We start from the raw sequence: 23,903 nt of genomic DNA on the forward strand, positions 1-23,903 counted from the left end.
ACCTAGGAGGTGTCTACAGACAACACTGGCTCCTTGGCTTAGAAATGGAAATGAGCACCAAGCCCCAGAGTCGGATTCGACTGGCGTCAGGGGGAAACCTTTACCTTTACTGCTCAGACTATTAGTTGTTGATTATACTGTTTTTATGTTATTGCCTTGTTGTAATGTTGTTGATTCTATTGAGATATGTTTGAATCTAGGTTTGGTTTTGATCTTTGTTGGATCGTTCTGGTCCTCGTGTATGTCGCCCGAGTCCCTTCGGGGAGACGGAGGCCGGATATAAAAATAAAATTATTTATTTATTTATTTCTGATATTTCTACCCCACCCTTCTCCCCGAGGGGACTCAGGGCGGCTTACACAACTGGCAGGATCACTACCAGTATATCATCTATATATATAAAAGAGTGATGGCATCAGGGCAGCGGACAAAACAACAAAACTACAGGCCCCCCCAACCTCGAAATTTGACAACACAACCCATCATTTATGGCTCTAGGTTGATACAACAAAAAGAAAAGAAAAATAAAGTCCTAATTACAGGGAGAGGAATAATAGTTTTTATCCAATTGCTGCCAGTTTGAAGGCTAAGCTCCATCCACTTGGTCTCCTAGCAACCTACTCAGCCCAGGGGACAGGCACAGTTAGGCTCACTTAGGCCTCTTCCACAGATTATCAGATTTGAACTGGATTATATGGCAGTGTAGACTCAAGGCCCTTCCACACAGCTATATAACCCATTTAGAATCTTATATTATCTGCTTTGAACTGGATTATCTTGACTCCACACTGCCATATAATCCACTTCAGTGTGCATACTAAACATAAAGACAACCATACAACAGACATTCAATACCACCACTACCTCACCAATTTCTCACCACCACCACCAGACAATGCCACAGCAACGCGTGGCCGGGCACAGCTAGTAATACAATAAAATAATAAAACAATTAAAATAGTTAAATGACATAGTAAAATACAATATATAAAAGATTTAACACAGTGCAACACCGAATATATATGCCAGTCATCCATCAGACCTTGTGCAAGAGCCTTAATCCAATCCCATTATTTCTGGGAGTTGTAGGCCAAAACACCTGGGGACCCACAGGTTGAGAACCACTGCCTTAAAACGTGAGGAGGGGTGAAATCGCATTGATGCTACATTGGTGGGTGGGCAGTCTCCCACCCAAGTCCTAACCAGGGCGGGCGATGCTTAGATTGCAGCACCAGATTGGGGATTTGGGGGCGGGAAGTGGGTGTGAAATGCATTGCAGCAGCTAGAGCAGCCTCCCTCCCTGCCTGCCTGCCTGCACGCTTTCAGGGCGCCGCCCTTGGCTCAGACCTGGTGGGAACCGGCGGCGACTGCGACTGCGCCTGCGCCTCCTGCTTCTCCGCCTCTGCCTCGACTGAGGGCTCGGCGCCCAAGCCGCCCTCCTGGGGCTGAGCCTGAGCCACGCCGCTCCCTGCCTCCTCTTCTTCTTCCTCTTCTTCCTCCGCCTTCTCCTTTTCCGCCTCCATCTCTTCTTCTCCTTCTTCTTCTTCCTGGCCGGGAAAGCCTGCCTCCTTTCCCTCCCTGCCTGGCATCACGTGTGTTTCCGGGGCCAGAGCAGCCAGGCGGAGCCAAGCCGAGAGGACCAGCCGGGCACGCCCAGGAAAGGCCGCAAGCGCCCGCCCTGTCAGTGCAGCCACTCCTTAGAAGTCTGGTATTATTCTTCTACTCATCATTCGAAGATTCTACTCCAAAATGATCTCCAAAAGGTCATAACTTTGTAAAGAAAAGCATGCCCTTTCAGAGAAGAGACAAAAACCCTTGAGAGTAGAGTCTTATTGTATACAGCCAGATATAATGGAGCCACCGGTGGCGCAGTGGGTTAAAAGCCTTGTGACTTGAAGGTTAGGTTGCTGACCTGAAGGCTGCCAGGTTCGAATTAAACCCGTGGAGAGTGCGGGTGAGCTCCCTCTATTAGCTCCAGCTCCATACGGGGACATGAGAGAAGCCTTCCACAAGGATGGTCAAAACATCTGGCCGTCTCCTGGACAACGTCCTTGCAGACGGCCAATTCTCTCACTCCAGAAGCAACTCCGGTTGCTCCTGACACACACAAAAAAAACTTGAAGGTTGGGTTGTGCTGACCTGAAGGCTGCCAGGTTCGAATCCAACCCGTGGAGAGTGCGGGTGAGCTCCCTCTATTAGCTCCAGCTCCATACAGGGACATGAGAGAAGCCTTCCACAAGGATGGTCAAAACATCCAGCCGTCTCCTGGACAACGTCCTTGCAGACGGCCAATTCTCTCACTCCAGAAGCAACTCCGGTTGCTCCTGACACACACAAAAAAAACTTGAAGGTTGGGTTGTGCTGACCTGAAGGCTGCCAGGTTCGAATCCAACCCGTGGAGAGTGCGGGTGAGCTCCCTCTATTAGCTCCAGCTCCATACAGGGACATGAGAGAAGCCTTCCACAAGGATGGTCAAAACATCCAGCCGTCTCCTGGACAACGTCCTTGCAGACGGCCAATTCTCTCACTCCAGAAGCAACTCCGGTTGCTCCTGACACACACAAAAAAAACTTGAAGGTTGGGTTGTGCTGACCTGAAGGCTGCCAGGTTCGAATCCAACCCGTGGAGAGTGCGGGTGAGCTCCCTCTATTAGCTCCAGCTCCATACAGGGACATGAGAGAAGCCTTCCACAAGGATGGTCAAAACATCCAGCCGTCTCCTGGACAACGTCCTTGCAGACGGCCAATTCTCTCACTCCAGAAGCAACTCCGGTTGCTCCTGACACACACAAAAAAAACTTGAAGGTTGGGTTGTGCTGACCTGAAGGCTGCCAGGTTCGAATCCAACCCGTGGAGAGTGCGGGTGAGCTCCCTCTATTAGCTCCAGCTCCATACGGGGACATGAGAGAAGCCTTCCACAAGGATAGTCAAAACATCAAAACATCCGGCCGTCTCCTGGATAACGTCCTTGCAGACGGCCAATTCTCTCACTCCAGAAGCAACTCCGGTTGCTCCTGACACACACAAAAAAACTTGAAGGTTGGGATGTGCTGACCTGAAGGCTGCCAGGTTCGAATCCAACCTGGGGAAAGCGCGGATGAGCTCCCTCTAGCAGCTCCAGCTCCATGCGGGGACATGAGAGAAGCCTCCCACAAGGATGGTCAAAACATCCGGCCGTCTCCTGGACAACATTCTTGCAGATGTCCAATTCTCTCACACCAGAAGCATTTTGCAGTTTATCAAGTTGCTCCTGACACGAAAAAAAAGCCAGATGCAGCAGAGTCTCACTTGTCCAAGCTATACGGGCCGGCAGAAGCTTGGATAAGCGAATATCTTGGATAATAAGGGAGGATTAAGGAAAAGCCTATTAAACTTCAAATTAGGTTATGATTTTATAAATTACACACAAAAACATCAGGTTACAGGGCCGTAGCCAGAAAAAAATTTCGGGAGGGGTTTTGAAAATTTGGGGGGGGGGGGAGAATCCCTGACCCACCCGCCCCCGGGTTCAGACCTGTCAATATCTGCTTGAGATAGTGCCTGGAGGGACTCTTAATGTTTTACGTCTCATAGACTTAGCATGGGGATTTGGTTAACCAGTTAAAATTCATGAGTCTCACTTATCCAAGCTAAACGGGCCGGCAGAATATATCTTGGATAATAAGGAGGGATTAAGGAAAAGCCAGGGGCCCCTGGTGGCACAGTATGTTAAAGCGCTGAGCTGCTGAACTTGCGGACCAAAAGGTGCCAGGTTCAAATCCCGGGAGCGGAATGAGCACCCGCTGTTAGCCCCAGCTTCTGCCAACCTAGCAGTTTGAAAACATGCAAATGTGAGTAGATCAATAGGTACCGCTCTGGCGGGAAGGTAACAGCACTCCATGCAGTCATGCCAGCCACATGACCTTGGAGGTGTCTACGGACAATGCTGACTTTTCAGCTTAAAAATGGAGATGAGCACCAACCCCCAGAGTCAGTCACGGCTGGACTTAACGTCAGGGGAAACTTTTACCTTACCCAAGGAAAAGCCTATTAAACCTCAAATTAGGTTATGATTTTGCAAATTAAGCACCAAAACATCTTGTTTTACAACAAATTTGACAGAAAAGCAGTTCAATATGCAGTAATGTTATGTTGTAATTACTGTATTTATGAATTTAGCACCAAAATATCACGATATATTGAAAACATTGACTACTAAAATGGCTTGGATAAGCCAGAAACTTGCATAAGTGAGACTCTACTGTATAATTATATGCAAGTCAGCAGTGGTTTCAGTTGGGTTGCTGTGAGTTTTCCGGCCTGTATGGCCATGTTCCAGAAGCTTTCTCTCCTGACGTTTCTCCCACATCTATGGCAGGCATCCTCAGAGGTTGTGAGGTATGTTGGAAACTAGGCAAGAGGGGTTGATAAATCTGTGGAAAGTCCAGGGTGGGAGAAAGAACTCTTGTCTGTTGGAGGCAGGTGTGGATGTTTCCATGTCAGACTACACACCCTGGACCTTCCACAGATATATAAGCCTCCCTTGACTAGTCTCCAACATACCGTGCAACTCTGAGGTCTGCCACAGATGTGGGCGAAACGTCAGGACAGAAAGCCTCTGGAATATGGCCATACAGCCCGAAAGACTCACAGCAACCCAGGGAATCCGGCCATGAAAGCCTTTGACTATACAATGGTTTCAGTTGTTAGACTGAATAATCTGTCATCTCTGATCTGTTAGGAAAGCAGAGATTTGCCAGTGCATAAAAAATCAAAATCTTTTATTGTTAGTTTGACCAGTCAAATATGTGCAAGTCTTTTTCAGGTATATAATGAATAAAGGTCAGTTTTTCACCTCTGTTAATGATTTTTGGTGGTTTTAGGATGAGGCTACACTGGCCAGTAAATTCACAGCCAGTCATATATTCATAGAATTGTAAAGTTGGAAGAGATCCAGTCCAAAACAATCCAAGTACAGTAGAGTCTCACTTATCCAACATAAACTGGCCAGCAGAATGTTGGATAAGTGAATATGTTGGATAATAAGGAGAGATTACGAAAAAGCCTATTAAACATCAAAATAGGTTATGCTTTTACAAATTAAGCGCCAAAGCATCATGTTATACAACAAATTTGACAGAAAAATTAGTTCATTACACATTAATGCTATGTAGTAATTACTGTATTTACGAATTTAGCACCAAAATATCATGATATATTGAAAACATTGACTACAAAAATGCATTGGATAATCCAGAACGTTGGATAAGTGAGACTCTACTGTACTTCCAACAATTGGTCATCTAGCCTCTGCTATCCAATATCTGCTGGATAGTGGAGGAAGGCAGGGTGTTTCAGAAAAACATCTATTTCTGTTTTATTGACTATTCTAAAGCCTTTGACTGTGTGGATCATAATAAATTGTGGCAAGTTCTTGGTGGTATGGGGATACAAAGTCATCTTGTCTGTCTCCTGAGGAAACTGTATAACAACCAAATAGCAACAGTAAGAACAGACTACGGAGCAAGAGACTGGTTCAAGATTGGGAAAGGAGTGCGGCAGGGCTGTATACTCTCACTCTATCTTTTCAACTTGTATGTAGAACACATCATGCGACATGCAGGGCTTGACGAATCCAAGGCTGGAGTTAAAATTTCTGGAAGAACCATTAACAACCTTAGATATACAGATAATACCACTCTGATGGCTGAAAGCGAGGAGGAGCTGAGGAGCCTTATCACCAAGGTGAAAGAAGAAAGTGCAAAAGCTGGGTTGCAAGTAAACATCAAGAAAACCCAAGATTACGACAACCAGACTGATTGATGACTGGCAAATAGAGGGAGAAAACGTGGAGGCAGTGACAGACTTTGTATTTCTAGGTGTGAAGATTACTGCAGGCTGCAGACTGCAGCCAAGAAATCAGAAGACGTTTAATTCTTGGGAGGAGAGCAATGATCAATCTCGATAAAATAGTGAAGAATAGAGACATCACACTGGCAACAAAGGTCTGCATAGTTAAAGCAATGGTATTCCCCATAGTAACCTATGGATGTGAGAGCTGGACCATAAGGAAGGCTGAGCGAAGGACGATAGACGCTTTTGAACTGTGGTGTTGGAGGAAAATCCTGTGAGTGCCTTGGACCGCAAGAAGATCCAACCAGTCCATCATCCAGGAAATAATGCCCGACTGCTCGCTGGAGGGAAGGATATTAGAGGCAAATATGAAGTACTTTGGCCACATAATGAGAAGACAGGAAAGCTTAGGAAAGATCATGATGCTGGGGAAAATGGAAGGAAAAAGGAAGAGAGGCCGACCAAGAGCAAGATGGATGGTATCCTTGAAGTGACTGGCTTGACCTTGAAGGAGCTGGGGGTGGCCGTGGCTGACAGGGAGCTTCTGAAGGGCTGATCAAAAAGCCTTCAAATCAATCCAATGACAGTTTATTGAATTTCTCACCATGACCAGAGCCAACCAGCGAAGAAGAAGAATGGAGACGGATCCTACCTGGTACCACTCTGGACAAAGCAGAAGCTGGCATGGCAATGTGCCTTTGTTTTGAGTAGCTGTCAAAAGGGTTATAAATTAATCTGTATATTCCCAATTGCAGTGTGTCGGTCTTTGGAGAGCAGATTCTTCTGACATGCATGTTGGCCAAGGTGAATAAATGCCTCCTGTTTTGCCTTCAACCTACCTGCATCTTATTTGGTCCTTTGGGAGCTTGACACTCCGGGACCCGAACCCACAATTTTGTCAGAACCAAAATCACTCAGCACATGTGCTTTGAATAAAAATGGTATGAACCCTATCTTTGATCATCCTGTGCTGGTATTCTGGCCCTCAGTGGAAAATCTTAGATTTCTTCATTATTTTCTATGGCCGTGTTGTATATTGCCTTTTTAAGGACGGCACTTCTCACCTTCACTTAATAAAGAAGAGAATGCAGAAGTCTACAGAAACTGTGCTATTCCTGTCCCACCTAATTATGTGATCACAACTTCTCCCCAGTTAGATCCACTCTCTGTTATGCTGTAAAGGTTAACATCCAAACAAATTCACATTTTATGAAACATTGCATGGGATTATTCAGTCCACATAATACAGATCCTAAACTAGTTGTGGATGTGCTATCAAGTTGCTTGTCAGTTTATAGTAACCCCGTGGATTTAATATATATTTTTATTTACAGTATTTATATTCTGCCCTTCTCACCCCGAAGGGGACTCAGGGCGGATCACAATGCACATATACATGGCAAACATTCAATACCATTATTAGACATGCAACACATACATACAGATAGTAGAGGTGATACAATATTTTTCCAACTTCTGGCTTTAGGAGGTTATGCTCGATTTCGGCCACGGGGTGAGAAGGGCAGAATATAAATACTGTAAATAAAAATATATATTAAATCCACGGTACTGAAAATCTCATGTCTCTAGTCAAGTTGCCAATTCTTACAGTGGCATTGAAATAACTGACGGGATTAGTTTACACATTGTAAACCAGTGGTTATTTTAAAAAAATACTCTCGAATTTATTTAGCCTCAATTTATATTGGCAGCATATCTGCATAATTCCAAGCCATCACAACATTATAATTTAGATGAAATTCTAAGAGATAGACAAAACCAACTATCAAAATGATCTATGAGTCAGGCAGAATCTGATTTAACTGGCGCTTCATCCACTATGACGCCTAGTATTTGTGATCATAGTATTTCCTCCTTGCTCTTCGGCTCGCCACAGTTTTATGGTCGCGTAAATTAAATTGAATTAACCTTCCCGCATTAAACGGTCCCTAATTTCTCTACTTACAGTTGCAGCTGTTTTCAAACTGCTTAGGTGGACAGTAAGCTAGGCTATTAAACAGTCGGGAGCTCAATCTGACTGTAGGCTTTGATCTAATTAACTTTTGGTCAGCAGTGATATATTGCTGCTGGTTATTAACCAGCTGCGCCACAACCCGGTCAGGTTTTCTCAGGCAAGGAAAATACTCAGGTAGCTTTGCCAGTTTCTTTCTCTGAACTATAGCTTATAGCATCTGGTATTCATTGGCAGTCTCCCATCCAAGTACTAACCAGAGGTGGCTCTGTTTAGTTTCCAAGATCAGACAAGATCCTGGCCACCTTATTGAATCCTAAATTTAGTTGGCAGCATCATCAAGAGTAAACCTATTAAATCAATGGAATTACAGTAGAGTCCCACTTATCCAACACTCGCTTATCCAACGTTCTGGATTATCCTACACATTTTTGTAGTGAATGTTTTCAATATATCGTGATATTTTGGTGCTAAATTCGTAAATACAGTAATTACTACATAGCATTACTGCGTATTGAACTACTGTTTCTGTCAAATTTGTTGTATAACATGATGTTTTGGTGCTTAATTTGTAAAATCATAACCTAATTTGATGTTTAATAGGCTTTTACTTAATGTCTCCTTATTATCCAACATATTCGCTTATCCAACATTCTGCCGGCCCGTTTATGTTGGATAAGTGAGACTCTACTGTAGTTAACTATTGTCTTACCTTTTCACAGTTGATTCCACAAGTCTGCTCTTGCTGAGACTGGCAGCTAGGTTTAGGTATGAGAGATTTTGTATTGCATTCATATCTGTTTGAAATGTGAGTGTTTCTAAAATCTAGTAAACTATATTCCACAATATTTTCCCCAATGATACAACAAAGACTTGAGATGCTATGCTGGGGTCTATTGTGTTGAGAATTGGCACATCAAAGAACCTTCCTTTTGTGGGTTGGAAAGATTTATTAAAACATTCCAGTGAATTAAATCAGATTCTGCCTGACTCATAGATCATTTTGATAGTTGGTTTTGTCTATCTCTTAGAATTTCATCTAAATTATAATGTTGTGATGGCTTGGAATTATGCAGATATGCTGCCAATATAAATTGAGGCTAAATAAATTCGAGAGTATTTTTTTAAAATAACCACTGGTTTACAATGTGTAAACTAATCCCGTCAGTTATTTCAATGCCACTGTAAGAATTGGCAACTTGACTAGAGACATGAGATTTTCAATACCACGCAGAAGTGATGTAGAAGCTGCACTGCCATAGAATCCAGTTTCTGAATCCAGATTGTCTGATTTGAACTGGATTGTATGGCAGTGTAGACTCATATAATTCAGGTCAAAGCAGATTATATGGCAGTGTAAATCCAGCCTATGATGCCACTTCGTGTGCTTATTTATATTCCTTCACGTCGCCTGTTGACCCCATACATTTCACAGAGTTTTCTTAGGCAAGGAATACTCAGAGGTAGTTTTTCCAGTTCCTTCCCCTGAAATATAGCCTACTACAGTGTTACAAGTGATCACTGCCCTATCACTTTACGTTGATAATGTATTATTAATTATTTTCAATGTGACTGAACAATGAAAAGGCGTTCTTGAATAATATACCAGAGAAGCTGGATGATAACAATGCCAATACTTTCCTTCCGTTTAAATGAAACAAGCTTTGGTACACAAATGGTTTTTGTTGCGTATTCGTCATTTTGGAAAAGGTAAGAAAATGTATTTTGAAAATATGGCTGTACAGTTTGTGCACTTCAACTGAGAAGAAGGTTTTTTCCAAAACAACTTTTGTATGCATAATATGTTTGCTGCTGCTACCAAAAGTTTTGTTAAGCAAGTTGGTGATGGAGGTCGATTAATTCCTGTCCGGAGCCTGAGCGAAGCAGACAAATACCAGCCTCTCAGTCTTGTCATCAAGAAGAAAAGCTGCATTTTTTCCAGACGATCAAGATTTATTTCAACACCGTTCAGCCTGAAAGACATTCTTCAGGGAGAAAAAGAAATTTCAGCGGGTAAGGTGTTTTATTTTAAAAGTTCTTAGAAGCTTAAACAAAGATTCTTTTCTAATTTTTCAGAGATACAACTGAACAGAGTTCCTGCAAAAGAGAATGATGCCTGCTTGTATTTTATAATACGAGCAGGTAGAAAACAAAGGAGAAAACAAATGTGTTTGTTTCCAAAAGGTACCAAATCCAACTAAGCAAATTTTACAGGAACTGGGAAAAAACATGCTGAGGTTATGCATTCTTTTGCTAAAAATGAAATTTTCCAAGCCTCGTACCAAAGTGATTTCATGCATTTTGATAGTTTTGATCTGTGCAAGATAGTCTGCTCCTAGCGAACAATGTGCTGCTACCGATAACTCATTTTTTGGATTTGGTACCTTTTGGAAACAAACTCTCCAAATAGTGTGTTATTAATAAGTGTTAATTATTTTATGTTTGATAAAATATTGAAAACTTAGGAATGCTTTTTAAGGGTTGTTGAATATGTTCCAGTACAATATTTTGTGTAATTTCCTCACTGCAAAGAATAAATATATTATATTATTAATTAATTAATTAACCATATTTATACCCTGCCTTTCTTACTCCTTAGGGAACTCAAGGCGGCTTCGATGCCATACAAACATAAATAGCAAAATAAACATATACATTAAAGCGGTCATTAAAAACATATCAAACCTTAAAACCACTTATTTAAAATCATGCAATCCAATATTATAGTGCACTGCCATCCCGAAGTGTCATTGCACTATCCATATTCTCTTATTGTATTGATGTGTTACTAATCGAATGCTTGGTTCCATATCCATGTCTTTAGCCTTTATTATATAACAAGTCACTTGCAGGGTGATTCAGATATCTTTATTTGTAAGTGAATCCTAGCGAATTGAATAAGACTGATCCTAATAAAATATATTATACTTAGGCTTACAGCTTTAGTATGCATGTCATTTTTATTTTATTCATTGTCACAAAGAGAAGTGAGAGCACTCCATCACAGCTACATTTCTGTATCTCTCATTTCACGTGAGACATGTAGCTGCTCAGGATTATTATTTCAATTCACTGTAAATAAAATCTCATCAAAATTGTAAAGGTTCTCCTTAAATGCAATATTCACATTGTTGCAGTGATAGGGATCTGCCTGAAAGTGAATATGCTTTACAGGCTTTATAGAGCAATAAAATACTCTGCTGGCCACAATGTTGGAATCAGCCATAAATGGAGAAACACCTGTAATCTGCCAGATGTTAATAGATTGCAGATCTCAGCATTTCCCACTATTGGTCAGGCTGTCAGGGTCTGACGACGACAACAACAATAACAACAACAACACTTTATTTATATACCGCCCTATCTCCCCAAGGGGACTCCCTGATGGAAATGGTAGTTGAACAACAGCTAGAGGACTCCCTCCTTAGTACAGACTTCCTCAATATATACAGTCATGTATAAGAGGCAAAAAATAAAGCTTTACCATTTATTTCCCTGTTTATATACAAAAGCAATTTGGAGCATGGATCCCACAGACAGAGGACAAGACGTAGTGGCTCAAATTCTCGCTAACTGGATCAGACAATAATCAAGACCATCAACTCTGTTTCTAAATTACAGAGTTATAGCAGTTTGACACCACATTAACTACCATGGCTCAATGCTATGCAATTTTGGGATTTGTAGTTTTGTGAGATCTCTACCCTTCTCTATCAGAGAGCTCTGGTGTTACAACAAATTACAAATCTCAGGATTCCATAGGATGGAGCCACAGCAATTAAAGTAGTGTCAAACCGCATTAATTTTACATGCACCTCAAGATGCAGTTTGATCTCACTGAGTCCCATTATATACAATGTTGCAGTCAAATAGTGTCCCTTTTATAAAATGGCAATATCAGTGTTGGCTTTTTGGAATTTGAATATATATATATATATATATATATATATATATATATATATTTCAAAGCCATGGATGATTGAATCTGTAGATACAAAAATTTGTGAATTTGTACCATTGGTTTGCGGATCTGGTTTTCTTCCTCCTCTTGGCTGATTTTCAGTCTTGCAAATACATTTTGGGTTGGGACATATTCCTAAAACTGCTTAATGCAGTGTTTAGGGCATACGAAAGATTATTTTTCATCCAAATTTTTAAATAAGGTGTGTGAGCTTTGAGGAGCTCAATGGAAATTCGATGACCATAAAAACCATTTGGGACGTGTGGGACACATTGCCTTCAAGTGTGGTAGAACACACTTTTGTGTTACCAGTGCTGAACTGAAATCCAACAAGTTCTTAAAGTAGCTTCTTAACGGTGTGAAGGAGTGGAGAAGGCCGCCTTGTTTTTTTTCTATGTGCTCTTCCACACAGCCATATAACTCAAAATATCAAGGCAATATAACCCACAATATCCGCTTTGAACTGGAATATCTGAGTCCACATTGCCATATATCCCAGTTCAAAGCAGATAATGTGGGATTTTATTCAGCTGCGTGGAAGGGACGTACACCTTAGACCATACTTGTGTGAACATTAGATCTTTTTCTGTTTTACTAAGCAATCCCTTTTCTTTTAGGTATTTCATCCTACCAGTTACTGAACTATGAAGACAAATCAGATGTAGCGCTGAACGGTAGACGAGGAAATCACATCATGAGCTCGGCTGGGGTCAATATTGCAGGATCGGATTCCCTCGCAGTGAAAGCTTCATTTGGCATTGTCACTAAACATGAGGTTGAGGTACCAACGTTACTCAGAGAAATGGCTAATCGGTTAGTGTGACAGATTTAATTATTGTACTGTTGCTTGCTTACTTACTACTACAGGTGCATGCTATACAAATGAAGTCATGGACTTTACATGACCTGTACGAAGACTTGAGGATTCTGGATGAGTGGATTTTAATCTTGCACATTCTTAAAATTTTATATAATGTGACTTTATTTTGTAATGGTATCTGTTTTATATGAACTGTTGTTTTGTAGATTGTTTTATATGAATTGTTGTTTTTACATTGTTTTTAGCATTGAATTTTTGCCTATTTACTGTAAGCCGCTTTGAGTCTCCTCGGAGAGAAAGGCGGGGTAAAAGTGATGTAAATAAATAAATAAATAAATACGTCATCTCTCTATATAAAACTCAAAGTATGTATGTACAGGCAGTTCTCAAATTACAAACATTCGACTTACAAACAACTCATAATTAAGAACCAGGGTGAGACAACAGGAAGTGAGAGAAATATAACCTTTAGAAAGGAAATTCACTCCTGAAAGAGTAATTATGGGGAAAATATGTTGTTTCCATAATAAACCAAATTTTTCAAATCCAATTATCACAGGGATAGAAAATGCGGTGAAATCTTCTGTTCTGACTTATATACAAATTCAGCCTAAAAACAAATCTACAGAACCTACCTTCCTTTAACTTGGGGACTGCCAGTATGTATGTATGTATGTATGTCCATTTGTGTACTACACAGGCTGTTGCTAGGTGAAGTGCCCCTCTAAGATGTCACTAGATTGGCTATTGCTAGGTGACAGATTGGCTGTTGTGAGGTGAAGTGGCCCTCTATTATGTCACTGTGAAAGAAAAGTGACGTGTGTATAAGAGAAAGGAAAAAAGAAAAAAAAGAAAAAGAAGGGAAAGAGATGAAAGGAGAAGGAAGGGAGGGAGGGGGAAAGAAAGAAAAAGGAGGGAAGAGAGGAAGAGAAAGGAAAGGGGGAAAGGTATGTATGTATGGAAGGAAGGAAGGGAGAAATTGGGGATTAAAGTTGGGAGGGAGGAGCCCCAGACAACACTGGATTTACACACTAGTATATGAATATTTTGAAAATAAAATGTTTAATTTGGTTTTAAAGTTACCTGTACGGGAACAATGAAAGACTACACAAGCTGTTTCCCACTTTATTGTAGAAAAATGAATTTTGAGCATTGCCTTGTCCGCCAGTCGCGAGAAAGTAAGAGGACTGTCCTTTGTGTGGTCATGGAGAGCATTAGAACAACACGGCAGTGCTCACTGTCTGTGCATGCGGGCATGAGAGGGGACACAATGCGGGTGAGTGAGCATGCTTAATAACACTCCGTAGACATAATAAATTGTCTATCTGTCTGCTTAGGCAGAAATAACCAGCCGGGTGATTTGTGGTGATGGTAGGATGCTGAGTTGCAGGGAGCTGATATAAACAAACTATCTTCTGGTAAATGACTGGGGACTTAGAAGGGGAAGTAATTTTCAAAAATATAAGTTACTGCCATACAAAAGTAACTCTCATTTAGTTGCTGTAGGATCAAAAGTGCAGAATCTTTTCTTAGTCCAATGCACATATCTGAAATAGTAACAGAGTGCAGCCAGCCCTCCGTATCAATGGATTCAATCATCCATTCCAAAAATCAAATCTTGATTTTGGCATTTTATATAAGTAATATTCTATCAGTACACTATTGTATATACTGGGACCTGAGCATCTGCAGATTTTGTTATTTCCAGATGGGTCCTGGAAACAAATCCTATCATGTGTGCACTGTGTGCACAATTTTATGGGTTTTTTGTACCATATATTAATTTTGTCTACCTCACCAGAGGAGCCCCTGGTGGCACAGCGGATTAAACTGCTGAGCTGCTGAACTTGCTGATTGAAAGGTTGGCGGTTCAAATCTGGGACGCAGGGTGAGCTCCCGCTGTTAGCACCAGCTTCTGCTGACCTAGCAGTTCGAAAACATGCAAATGTGAGTAGATCAATAGGTACCACTCCAGCAGGAAGGTAACAACGCTCCATGCAGTCATGAACTTGGAGATGTCTACGGACAACGCCGGCTCTTTGACTTATTAATGGAAATGAGCACCAAATTCCAGAGTTGGACATAACTAGACTTAATGTCAGGGGAAAACCTTTACCTTTAACTTACTACCTGACCATATTCTAGGCAACTCAAAAGGTTTGTTTACTGTCTGACTAGTACAACTTCATCAATTTAAAGGCATCCAGCTCAATTGTTCTGTGGACAATTTCAACAGAAAGGGGGAAACCATGAAAATGAACTAAATCTGACTACCAGTATTAGGGGGAAAAAAACCTCTAAAAGGAACAACACTCTGACAACAGAGGAATTCCAGACATGAATCAATCAGGGGCAGCTAACACCTCTGAACAAAAGTGTCCTCCAGACAGGAAGAAGCCAGGACATGAATCTGGCAAGGCCATTAATGCTAATCAAGGTGATTAATTAAAACATTCACACTGGTCTCCAATAGACAAGAGTTCCTTCTCCTACCCTGGATCTTCCACATATATATAAACCTTCCTACCATAGATGTTGGCAAAATGTCAGGAGAGAATGCTTCTGTAACATGGCCATACAGCCCGGAAAACACAAAAAGAGTCATACTGCCTTCTATGTTTCCTTAGAATTACTTAGTGTTATGTAATGTACATTTTTATTTGAAAAGCTTAAATTATCAGATGTTAATGCTTTCTCCTTCCTTCCAAAATAGTTTCATATTATTGATGACCATAATTACAAGGGACGCGACAGAGCAATAGTATTTCCTGCACACACAACAATTGCATTTAGTGTGTTTGAACTGTATATCCAGTTGGATGGTAATTTTGGTAAGTAGCCTGATTGTGCCCACAGTTATAATAATTTCTCTATTGTTATGATATTTATCTTTTGTTTTAAAATATTGGGATGCACAATCAACAATTTTGTAAAATTCTGTACATGTTTTAACACAGGTAGTTACCAATGTAGAGTGTTTCCCAAACAATCTTCTCTGGATATGGAGGTTGCAATCTGCTGGCAGAAAGGAATCCATTTGAGTGTTCCTATTTTTTTTTCCTGTGTTGTGGCTAGATAATGATATGCTACTTAAAATAATTGAGTTGAACTGAGGAGTTGCCTTCTGCTAGGCGGAGAGCTTGAGTCCCAGAAAATGCACTCCCTCCCCATTTTCAGGGACTTTTCCTTCTCTCGTACAGGGTTTTAAAAAACAAACAAACCTGGGTGACGGAGGCAGTGAAATCCCTATCTACCTAACCAGCTCAACACACCTCAGTTTAGATCCACCAGATTATGTATAATAAACATACATGACGTATTTATTTATTTACAGCATTTATATTCCGCCCTTCTTACCCCGAAGGGGACTCAGGGCGGATCACATTACACATATAGGCAAACATTCAATGCCTTTTAACATAGAACAAAGACAAGACAAACATGGCTCCGAGCGGGCCTCGAACTCATGACCTCCTGGTCAGAGTGATTCATTGCAGTGATTCATTGCAGCTGCTCTCCAGCCTGCGCCACAGTCCGAGCCAACACATGTTGTTTCCAACACATGTTTTTGACAGCCACATTTTTAATGAAGTGCCAAAGCTGTAATACGCAACTTTTATGTTGCATACAATGTGTAGACCAGTGGTTCTCCACCTGTGGGTCCACAGGGGTCTTGGCCTACAACATCAGAAATCCCGGCCAGTTTACCAGCTGTTAGGATTTCTGGGAGTTGAAGGTCAAAACATCTGGAAACCCACAGGTTGAGAACCACTGCTGTAGACCAAGGAAAGAAGTAGGAACATGTGTTACACCTCTTCTATAGGGAAGGAATATGTGTATAAGACATATAGGAATTCTGTGTATCCTTTTGCATACTGTGAAAGCTAATGGTGACTTAATTCTATTTGTATCCAAATTAACATCACTGTGAAGATGGTCATTTGGGTTTCCAAACCAGAAAAAAAGAGTCAAGACTTGGAAGTTTGCCTCCAAGTCCAAACTCTTCCTTGTAGAATCAGCAAATTTTATTCTGTGTAATATCTTCTTCAAACTGTGATATATTGCAGTTATTCCCAAAATATGGTCTTCCATGTATTTTGGACTTCAACTCCTAAAAGCCCCAACTATCATGGCCAATGGTCACAGATTCTGAGAAGCAAAGTTCAAAACATCTGGAAGATCAAAGTTTGAGAACCATGGTTGTTTTGGGTTGAAATAATAAAGCAATGGTTTTCATTAACTATGATATGAAGTTGTACTACTTCTCAGTATTAATTGTTAAAATATTCTCTGTGTTATGCCTCCCCCCCCCACCCCAGAGCTATGTGTTGCTCCAGAATCCAGAGGAGGGTTTGAAAAAGAACCATCAAGATCATTTTCATTTATCAGATTAAGGAATACTCTGTTTCATCGAAGTAAGATATTTAATATTCATATTTGTATGCATTGCATTACTAATTGGACAGGAACTTATGGTTCCTGAGAGGGGGGTCCCATAATCCATAAGAAATATGAGACTGGGCTTTGACTAACAGATTCCAACCTAAATCCCTCCCCCCTTAATTGGGTGTGATCAGGGGGCTGGTAGAGATTTGAAATTTTTCCACTTTTCACAGTAAGAGGAAAATAAGAAGGATCTAACCACAGAAGAAGAGTGGTGAGCACGATTCCTCCCTCCCATTCTGCCAAAGCAGGGTTTTGGATCCTTTGGTCATTTTGACCTCATACTGATTTAATGTCATCCATAGGGGTGGTCAAAAGGTCCCAGGTTCAAATCCTGAGAGCGGAATGAGCACCCACTGTTAGCCCCAGCTACTGCCAACCTAGCAGTTCGAAAACATGCAAATGTGAGTAGATCAATAGGTACCGCTCCAGCGGAAAGGTAACGGCGCTCCATGCAGTCATGCCGGCCACATGACCTGGAGATATCTATGGACAACGGCGGCTCTTCGGCTTAGAAATGGAGATGAGCACCAACCCCCAGAGTCGATTACAACTGGACTTAATGTCAGGGGAAACCTTTACCTCTACCTTTACTAGGGGTGGTCTCAAAATGATAAGACTGGTATAGAACAATTACATTACATTCTGTGTGCCAGAGTAATAGCAGTACAATTGTCATGAGATCTAATTAGACTAATGGCAGAAATTTCAAAATCCACAGGATGCGTACATTTCTAATTCGGATGATTATAATAGTATTTTTCCCTTAAAAATGAGAATGCACCATACTGTAATTTATCTGAATTGTTAAGGAAAGTTATATTTAGTAGGATTGGAAGGCTCTGTATTTCATCAATTGCAAGATGGCATCAACTGTAAGATGTGCCCTTATTTCAGTACGACTGTGCCAGCACCACCAAAAATACGTAAAATACACCTGCGATTCTAGGATGCATGCCATTTTTAGAGATGTTTATATTGGGGAAAAGTGAGTCTTAGAATTGAAGGAATGCAGTACAGTAGAGTCTCACTTATCCAAGCCTCGTTTATCCAAGTTTCTGGATTATCCAAGCCATTTTTGTAGTCAGTATTTTCAAGCTATCATGATATTTTGGTGCTAAATTTGTAAATACAGTAATTACAACATAACATTACTGCATATTGAACTGCTTTTTCTGTCAAATTTATTGTATAACATGATGTTTTGGTGCTTAATTTGTAAAATCATAACCTATTTTGATGTTTAAAAGGCTTTTCCTTAATCCCTCCTTATTATCCAAGATATTCCCTTTCCAAGCTTCTGCCGGCTCGTTTAGCTTGGATAAGTGAGACTATTGTATTATGTTTCTCTTGTAATGTGACCATAATACAGTATTTTAAAGTAACCTACTCCAATCCTTATTTTCTGTACCAGACATGGACAAACTTTGGCTCTCCAGGTGTTTTGGACTTAAACTCCCCAAAATCCCAGCCATTTTACTGGCTGTTAGGAATTGTGGGGGTTGAAGTCCAAAACACCTGTAGGGCTGAAGTTTGCCCATGCTTGTTCTATAAGATTAAAGCTATGGCATAACCCATTTTGGGAGCTGAGCTAATCTCTGTGAAAGGATCTTTGTACCACTATCTGGGTGTGGAGCTGTGCATGCAAATGTGTGAACACTCCCAATCAGAACATTTGCAATTGTGCTGTTTAACTGTTTTGAGAGAGGTGGGTAGCTTTTTTCTGGATTACCTACATTCCCTCATTCCTGAAAGACAGATGTTTGAGCCGTTTGACATAGATACTGCTTTCTAATGGGGACTGTACATTTATTTGCTTAGGTATTGCCTTACACAGGTAGGGATATTTGTACAAAAATTGGAACAGGCAACAACTTATTTATTTACAGCATTTATATCCCGCCCTTCTCACCCTGAAGGGGACTCAGGGCGGATCACATTACACATATAGGCAAACATTCAATGCCTTTTAACATAGAACAAAGACAAGAGAAACATAGGCTCCGAGCGGGCCTCGAACTCATGACCTCCTGGTCAGAGTGATTCATTGCAGTGATTCATTGCAGCTGCTCTCCAGCCTGCGCCACAGCCCGAGCCCGAACAACTTACAGTGGGCATTTTCATTTATTGGTGATGCACTTGGCCCTGTCTTATATAGATCACCTTATTCGAGTAGTTGGTTTTCTACTGCAAAATAATTCCATCTCTCAATGATTTTGATATTGAATTTTTGATAAAGTTTGATTCAGTAAAATCCTCCTATAGTTATATGGAAAAGCTTATTCTGTCACCAGGGCTTTTTTGAAATGTGGTTGAGCTTTTCTAGTTTTATAATATGAAAACATATTAAACAATTAACAGGTTTAAAATATTAAGACAATGTTCCAATACACATAGCTAGAATAGCATTTGAATTAAACCAGAAAGTCCTAAAATATTTTAATTGATAGCACATTTTTATTTGGTGACTAAATGAAAGAAGCATTGGTACCAACTAAGTCTCCAAAGGAAAGGCATCCCATAACTGTGTGCCAAGATGGGCCACAGAACCAGAAAATCTTAATCCTTGGACAGGTATATATAGGGAAAAGAGCTTCCTCAAGCATTGAGGTCCAAAATTGTTCCCATCATTTGTTGTAGTGTGTCTTCAAGGCATTTTCAACCTATGACAACCCTATCACAGGGGTTTCTAGTGAGATATATTGCAAAAACGTTTGCCATTGGCTTCCTCCGAGGCCATTTTTCAGTTTGTTTTAATGTGGTTTACAGACTTTTTTAGATAATAGATCCTTACTATTACTGTTGATCAGAGTTTTCCAAACTTTCCATTCTTTTAGGACATGCATCCTTTCATGACACAGCAATTCAGTTTTAATAGCAAACTAGAGATTAAATCAAACCTTATAAGAGTTTCATATAATATATATGTTATGAAATAGATAGTATATCATATGTATATTATATGATGTATAGTATATATAAGTTTCATATAATCTGTATAATCAAGAAGCATTTTTATGCGGCACACCTGTGGACTGCAGGCAACACAATAGTGTGTCGCAACACACAGTTTGGAAAGCTCTGCTGTAGATTCTAGGCTGATTGAACTGTTCCTTTTTCTTTTTGTGGTTAATCGGCATAACTCATTTTCTTTATATCTCTTCATATGCAGACAAGAGGGTAATGGATATCATCGCTCACCCAGATAATTACTTAGATGACCTTTTTGCGGACTACTATGAAAAGGCCGCCAGCTTGACGGACATCTCTGCAAGCTATTTCCGAGAAGGAGCTCACATACGTGTGAATTTACTCAATAACAACATCCCCAAGGGCCCTTGTTCCTTGTGCGGGATGGGCAGCTCCAAAAGGGAAACCGTTTATGGGTGCCTGGAGTGTTCTTTCAATGGACAGACATTTGTAAGACTACATGCTGTGCCTTGCTTTGACCTATGGCATAAGAGGTTGAAGTAAGGCTTTAAATAAAGACATTGGAGATGGATCCAGGTGGCTATTTGCCCTGAACACCATGGGACTTGCTGTAAATCACAGGTAACTGGTTTTCATGGTCCTTAAACACAACCAACTTCAGCTTGGGTCCAATCTTTTATGAACATTTAGCCATGTTTGTGCCATAGGAATTTTGTGAGTTATAATTGCAAATGCATCAATTCATAAAAATGAAACCAGATATGATTGATTTAGTTTCATGTTTTCAAGCAATATTTTATTCTTAAACGTAAAATTATGCCTATCTTAATTTGTTTTTGAAAGATGTTATTGAACAATATTTTTCTGATTGCATAAAGAAGAATGGTTAACATGTCCTCTGTGAGGAGAAGATGGGGTGATGGTGACGAGGGACAGGGAAAAGGCAGAACTACTTAATGCCTTCTTTGCCTCAGTCTTCTCACAAAAAGAAAGCCAGCCTCAACCTTAGCAACATGGAGTGGACGAAGGATTAGGGGAAATCCAACCCCAAATAGGGAAAGAAGTCATTCAGCAATACCTGGCCACTCTAAATGAATTCAGGTCCCCAGGGCTGGATCAACTACACCCACGAATATTGAAGGAACTAGCGGAAGTTATTTCAGAACCACTGGCAATCATATTTGAGAGTTCTTGGAGAACAGAAGAAGTCCCAGCAGATTGGAGGGGGGCGAATGTGGTCCCGATCTTCAAGAAGGGAAAAAAGGATAACCCAAACAATTACCATCCTGTCAGCCTCACGTCAATATCAGGCAAGATTCTGGAAAAGATCTTTGAGGAAGTGGTCTGCAAACACTTAGAAACACATGCGGTCATTGCTAATAGTCACCATGGATTTATCAAAAACAAGTCATGCCAGACTAATCTGATCTCTTTTTTTGATAGAGTTACAAGCTGGGTAGATGCGGGGAACGCCATGGATGTAGCGTACCAGGATTTTAGTAAGGCCTTCATCAAGGTCCCCCATGACCTTCTGGCAAACAAACTAGTAAAATGTGGGCTAGACAAAACTACGGTTAGGTGGATCTGTAATTGGCTAACGGAACGACAAAGGGTGCTCACCAACGCGTTGTCTCCTTCCTGGAAAGAAGTGACAAGTGGAGTGCCACAGGGTTCTTAGCATGGTTCTGTTCAACATCTTTATTAACAACTTAGATGAAGGATTAGAAGGCACGATCACCAAGTTTGCAGATGACACCAAACTGGGAGGAATAGCTAATACTCCAGAAGACAGGAGCAGCATTCAAAACGATCTTAACAGACTAAACAGATGGGCCGAAACTAACAAAATGAAGTTCAGCAGGGACAAATACAAGATACTCCACTTCGGCAGAAAAAATGAAATACAAAGATACAGAATAGGGGACGCCTGGTTTGACAGCAGTACGTGTGAAAAAAATCTTGGAGTTCTCGTGGACAACAAGTTAAACATGAGCCAACAATGTGATGCGGCGGCTAAAAAAGCCAATGGGATTTTGGCCTGCATAAATAGGAGTCTAGTGTCTAGATCCCGGAAAGTCATGCTCCCCCTCTATTCAGTCTTGGTCAGACCACACCTGGAATACTGTGTCCAATTCTGGGCACCACAATTGAAGGGAGATGTTGACAAGCTGGAATGTGTCCAGAGGAGGGCAACTAAAATAATCAAGGGTCTGGAGAACAAGCCCTATGAGGAGTGGCTTAAAGAGCTGGGCATGTTTAGCCTCCAGAAGAGAAGGCTGAGAAAAAACATGTGAGAAGTCATAGGGAGGAGGGAGCAAGTTTTTTTATTTCTGCTGCTCTGTTCGGCAGTGGAATTCTCTGCCTCAGAGTGTGGTGGAGGCTCCTTCTTTGGAGGCTGGATGGTCATCTGTCGGGGGTGCTTCGAATACAATTTCCTGCTTCTTGGCAGGGGGTTGGACTGGATCTGAGGTCTCTTCCAACTCTATTATTCTACGATTCCTCTTTTGAGTTAGCATTTTAAGAAATGTAAACATGTTTAAATTGATGTATAGAAAGAATGTAAGTATTTTGAAAGGGAATTATGTGCAAACATTTGCTTGCATCTAAAGAAAGGAATGTGTTTTATTTTAACAACACCGCAGTAATATGGGAAGAAAATGTGTGAATTATTTATTGCTAGTATAAATAATTAATTGAAGTATCAGATTAAGAACATGCTTGTGTTTGCTCTGGTTAAAAATACAGAGACATAAAAGCTAGACATTAGTACACCATAAATGTTTAAATTTAAATTTGCCAGTGCCCCTGCTTATATTTCCCATTTATTCTATATATTTGTCATTATTATTGCACAGGTTAAGTTTGTTTAAAAAATTATGTGACTTCCTACTCTTAGTTCCTCTTGATGGATTTGAAAATATATATTTTTAAAAAATAATAAAGGCATATCTTTTGGTCGGAAAGCATGATTCCTCTTGCTTAATTGTGTATCTGATATACTTTGTATTGATTAACATCAAATATCTAGCCATTAGGTGGCACTATCTGCTGCTGTGTTTAAAATTGCATGCTAAAATTGGCACTGCTGAGAGCTTCTAGAATTCCTGCTAAATATTTATCTGCCAGGACATTTGTAAAAATAGAAGGGCTATATTTTATTTATTTGGTTACCCTGCAACACATGGCTTTAAGGGTGATGTGCAAAATATAAAAATATGCATCTCATCACAGCTTTGCTACTCTACTGCTGAATATACATGTCCAGTATGGAATGCATCTCACATTAGAACAGTGGATGTGGCTCTAAACGAGACATGCAGCATTATCAAAGGATGTCTACTAGAGATGTGCACTGTATTTATTGCTTCCTAAGATCTACAGAGATACTCACAAAAACACCTCAGCAAGCGAGAGTCCAAAATTGACAGGTTAAAACCTGGAACCTCAACCCATGGCTGATACCGGATGAGAAAACTCCCTCCTGGTCACACTGAAGACTGGGAGACTTGGAAGGAGCTGAGCAGACTACGCTCTGGCACCATGAGATGCTGAGCTAACCTTAAGAAATGGGGCTACAAAGTGGAGTCCAGGACATACGAATGTGGAGAAGAGCAAACCACAGAATACTTACTACAATGCAGCCTGAGCCCTGCCACATGCATAATGGAGGACTTTCTCATAGCGACATCTGAGGCACTCCAAGTGGCCAGCTTCTGGAGAAAGGAAATTTAGTATAATGCCAAGTTTTTAACTTTGTTTGTGGTTTTCTATACAGTACATTATAATTGTATTCTCAATTCGCTTCTGATACAATAAATAAAAAACACATATATACATTTTTAAAATGCATAAAAATAAAAGAATCAATTTAAAAATAAAGTAGTGTGGAGTGGGCAGGGATTGCACTTGCTTGTGTGATGGTTCAGAATGCAGGACAGAATGGGA

The 23,903-nt window shown here is 40.6% G+C and overlaps 2 protein-coding genes across 2 annotated transcripts in view; one reads left to right on the forward strand and one right to left on the reverse strand.

The window, feature by feature from the left end:
• The window catches only part of prkra (protein activator of interferon induced protein kinase EIF2AK2), a 22,759-nt gene extending 21,068 nt beyond the window's left edge, over positions 1-1,691 (reverse strand). Inside the window, exon 1 of the mRNA XM_008118208.3 lies at positions 1,348-1,691. Within this exon, the coding sequence (XP_008116415.3) occupies positions 1,348-1,589 (242 nt within the window). The 5' untranslated portion in view covers positions 1,590-1,691. The remainder of the gene's footprint in view (positions 1-1,347) is intronic.
• On the forward strand, positions 1,616-22,921 carry pjvk (pejvakin). Its single transcript, XM_003225686.4, has 6 exons — positions 1,616-9,816; positions 12,382-12,577; positions 13,719-13,860; positions 15,298-15,415; positions 16,904-16,999; positions 20,200-22,921. Exons 1-6 carry the CDS (start codon positions 9,597-9,599, stop codon positions 20,499-20,501), a joined length of 1,074 nt encoding a protein of 357 aa, XP_003225734.2. The 5' UTR covers positions 1,616-9,596; the 3' UTR covers positions 20,502-22,921.
• Positions 22,922-23,903: the final 982 nt, after the last annotated feature.

The sequence above is a fragment of the Anolis carolinensis genome, chromosome 1 (assembly GCF_035594765.1).
Source record: "Anolis carolinensis isolate JA03-04 chromosome 1, rAnoCar3.1.pri, whole genome shotgun sequence".
NCBI classification, from domain to species: domain Eukaryota; kingdom Metazoa; phylum Chordata; class Lepidosauria; order Squamata; family Dactyloidae; genus Anolis; species Anolis carolinensis.